Source organism: Lytechinus pictus, chromosome 2 (assembly GCF_037042905.1).
Source record: "Lytechinus pictus isolate F3 Inbred chromosome 2, Lp3.0, whole genome shotgun sequence".
Taxonomy (NCBI): Eukaryota; Metazoa; Echinodermata; class Echinoidea; order Temnopleuroida; family Toxopneustidae; genus Lytechinus; species Lytechinus pictus.
Genome location: NC_087246.1, coordinates 65,097,636 through 65,101,802, shown reverse-complemented (window position 1 = coordinate 65,101,802; position 4,167 = coordinate 65,097,636). Strand labels below are relative to the sequence as shown.

Here is a 4,167-nt window from a genome sequence, read left to right as displayed (position 1 = left end):
CATTTATCTTTGTCGGTATCATTATAAGTACGTTTACCATGGCAATCAGTAATGCCGGCAAGCGTTTCGGGATTAAAAAAAAGTTCGTTAATAATATCGCCCGAGTCTATTCTTTGTTGTGATAATTAATTGGACTGTGAAGTGTATCATTTTCAACATGAGAGGTACTGCAATTAGTTGCTTTCTTTCTCTCTCTCGTTTTCGAAATGGCATTGCCTTTCGCAACCTATATGAGATAATATGAGTGAGAAAAGATATGACTAACACTATCATGATTCATAAAGATAAAACGCATTGATGATGTTCGAAGAAAATTCATTATTCTTAGAATGTTTTATCTTTTCTTAGAAAAAACAACAACAACAACAATAATGATAATAATGATAATAATAATGATAATAATAATAACAATGATAATAGATAAATGATAATAACAATAACAAAAGCAACAACAACAATACAATAGTAATGATAATCAAAATTACACAATGATAGTGAGGATAGCAATGATATTGATAAGAATCATAATGATAATGATGATGATGGTGATGATGGTGGTGATGATGATGGTGATGATGATAATGATAATTATGAAGATGATGGTGATGATGATGATGGTGGTGGTGGTGATGATGAGGATGATGACGGTGAAGATGATGATGATGATGTTGACGATGATGATGATGATAATGATAATGATGATGATAAGTGACTAATCATTAATCATTAATAATTCCACTTGTTTTTTCTCATTACATGCAAAAGTCAATTCAACTGAGGCACGTGTAGGCCCACCCTATATACAACCCACCTACATGACCTACCCATCCATAAACATCAGTCATAAACACATGGTTCATGGTATGGCTTTATTGATTCACAGACAATTTGGCAATGAAACCACGAAATTACCTTGTAAAAATAAATAAATAATTCGACAACCTGTCTAAAACCGTCTACACTTGTTTTCGGCGCACATTATATAGGTAGATTTTAAGTCTCCATCGATTTTCGTCGATTGCTGACCAACGAGCCATTTGATGGTCCGTGGTATTGCTGTATTGATTTTGTGTCATGATTTCGAGGACCAATAAAGGTTGGCCACTACCAATGACACTAACAGACTGAATTTCAATGAAGTGGTGAATAGGATCACTTTCTGACTGCAATCAATGAATATTTCAATAAGGTATTGTTCTATGTCACATTAAAGGACATTATTACGCGACATGGGGAAACACAATGTAAAGCAGTCTTCATCTATTGGTGTCATGGGTGTAGACTGTCGAGGTTTCATGGCAAGCACATATTTTGTACCGTGTATATTGAAGTCTCTACACTTCGTATGCCGAGTCGGTTCGGTATTTTAGATCCATCTCAAGAAATAAATAAGAAAAACAAGCATGTGGTAAGTGTAGTATTAAAAAAGAAGTTTGCATTTGGGGCCTTATGACACTGACCGGTTCCCCAACAGAAGCACGTGGACTGGTCCTTGTACTAAGACCGAGTTCCAACTCTAGAGACAGCTCACGTATGGTCCCATTATCCAGGACCCCATTAGTCCATATCAAAGACATGTCAATCATGCTGATTGGCAAAGTATCTTTTATTCCCTTTCTCAAGGATCTGGGATAATGATTATGTCTAACAATACGAACGTATCTAAGAAACGCAAGAAAGGCCTATCGAGAATCTTTTGTCTTCCCGTACGAACGTCCCGATCTCGGAAGTTCTCCTTCTAGGGACCCACTTCACCCATCTCTTCACGCGCGTGAGTGACGTATGTACCGGGTCATTACTGGGCAATAGTCTTCGGACATGTCGGATATACCACGGTGAGATGTCCATTCCTATTGTCCGAGCCGTGAAGTGACAGGGCATTAGTACTGGATTAGTTCAAAGGAACATTGAAGTAACAAAAACACCGATGACAAGGTTCTTTAATCACTCTAATGTTCAAATTATAGAGTGCTTCGTCAACTCCCCATGTTGTTGGAGATATCTGTAGACTGCTTCTTAGGCATTTTTTTAAATACTTATGTTGGAGCTTAAAGGTTTTCATTTAGGTGAAAAGAGAGTGCGATGCAGAACATCCAAAATTTCAAATTTTCAAGATTTTTTTTTTTTTTTTTTTTGGGGGGGGCGTTGTTCGTGGGTCCTAAGGTGGGGCTGCTTGTGTGTGTCTGTATGCGGAAGTGTCCTTTTTTGCAGCACAGGTTAATAAAAGTCATTCTAAACAAGCTAAATGCACACAATAATGGGGGGGGAATCTGATAGTCTTTAATGTTGTTTTTTCCGGAGTTACCAGGGACTTATTACTAAGATAAGCGATAGATTCGATGAAACACAGTCATCCTTGCAATAAAAACAAAAAACATGAGATGCAGGTGCAAAAAGAGAATGCCACTGAAATAAATCAATGTCAAAACATTTATCATTTTCACGAATCACAAATCCGTTTCAATGGAAAGAGAGGATTTGTTTATTCAAGTGATGTAACTTAAATACAACGCTGTACTCTTAAAAAAAAACGTATAAGCCTTATCCACACGAAAATAAGCTCTGCAGATTCTGACATCAAGTCATCCAAGTAAACAATGATACCATAATACTTGTTGGATCTCGGGTGTATATAATACTATGATAATACAGAAACTAATTCGCCATGTCTATAGCAAATTGTACGAGAAATGGTTGCTTAAGTTAACAAACGCCGTTCTCATATCACGTTGTTATGTTTAGGTTGTCAAATTTATTCCATGATTAATATGGTGAAATAAGATATTAATCATAATTTCATTCATCATAAGTAGAGTTTAATAAAGTGGCCCTTTTAACACGAAATAGACATGTCCATGAAAATAATGCATGGTGTACCGGGAAGCCTCCTTGGTCAACAATGAAGCTTAAGAAATTAAATTCATTTCAGATAGTCTAGATGACTAAAAAGCAATGTAATGAGCGAGAGACGTCCTGAAAAATGTATGAAATGTTATTTGACAATCAACCTAGTGACGGATGTCATGACTATTTTACTATATAGCAGCCTCCTCTATTCCCAAAGTCTTTGTCTGCTTCTATGATTCATAAGTTATCGATATCAAGATATACAAAACCAAACATTATCGTTGGAAATTGAAATAAACGAAAACAAATGAAATGAAATATTTTCATATGTATTGTTCTCAATGATCTTGGATCTACTGGAAATTCAGTTAATTTTGCAGCCAAACTACCCTTTACATAGTCAAGTTATAAAAAAATAATGAAAACGACGATATTTGGGGGATGAAATACATATTTGATATAAATTGATCTATACTTACTTGCATTATATCCTAAAACCGATGATATTGCCAGAAGTGATGAGAGCATGAAGAGGTATGCGGAGCGATCGACTAATCCAAACATTTCTAAAGAATGATGATATATCCACGAAGAGAATGGTTCAAACTGAGGGATGTATGTTTACTGGCGAATTTATGCTAACATAACTGACTCTGCATATATACTCGGAGCGAAAAAAAAATGAAATGCGATTTATGAAACGAAGCTATCTGAAATTCCAAGCTGACATTGCAGGCGCCACAAGATGTACTGAGAGCGAAGCTGGTGCGTAGAATTGGTTTTTATATGTGTGATACTATGAATGGTTATCTTCTTCTGAAGTGTCCTGCTGGCCTATTCTTCTCGTCTTTGAATGGTCAAGAGACAGGGGAAGTGTGGGCAGAGAGGGAGAGAGAGAAAGAATGGTCATTATAAAAGGGAACCCAGCTGATGAGATTCGCTTGTTTTCTTGACGAATATACTTGAGTCGCACTAATGAGCCCCCGTACACACGGCGAAGCAGACACTTGTGAATGGGGGTGAATCGCTGGTATTGTTCCACGGACAATAGCCCGGTGTCAATCATCCGGGCATCTATTGTTCGTGGGTCCGTGATGGGTAAGGACACATGCAGCGAAGGGGGCTCTGGCGGACGATACTTATGTAAATCGTATGCACAAGTAGGGGGTTAACTGAGTTCCTTTTCACCCGTAAGTCCGCTTTAAGATGAAAGGATTCTGCCTCTAGAAAACAAGAGAGAGGGAAAAGAAGAAATGGGCACACACTTGAAGGAGTTTGAAGTACATGCTTCCTGTTCCCTTGTTAACCACACAGAACTAT

The 4,167-nt window shown here is 37.3% G+C and overlaps 1 protein-coding gene across 1 annotated transcript in view; it reads right to left on the bottom strand.

Moving 5' to 3' along the window:
* LOC129253789 (uncharacterized) overlaps nucleotides 1-4,167 on the bottom strand; it is a 10,179-nt gene extending 6,012 nt beyond the window's left edge. The window contains exon 1 of the mRNA XM_054892216.2: nucleotides 3,327-4,167. Within this exon, the coding sequence (XP_054748191.2) occupies nucleotides 3,327-3,411 (85 nt within the window). The 5' untranslated portion in view covers nucleotides 3,412-4,167. The remainder of the gene's footprint in view (nucleotides 1-3,326) is intronic.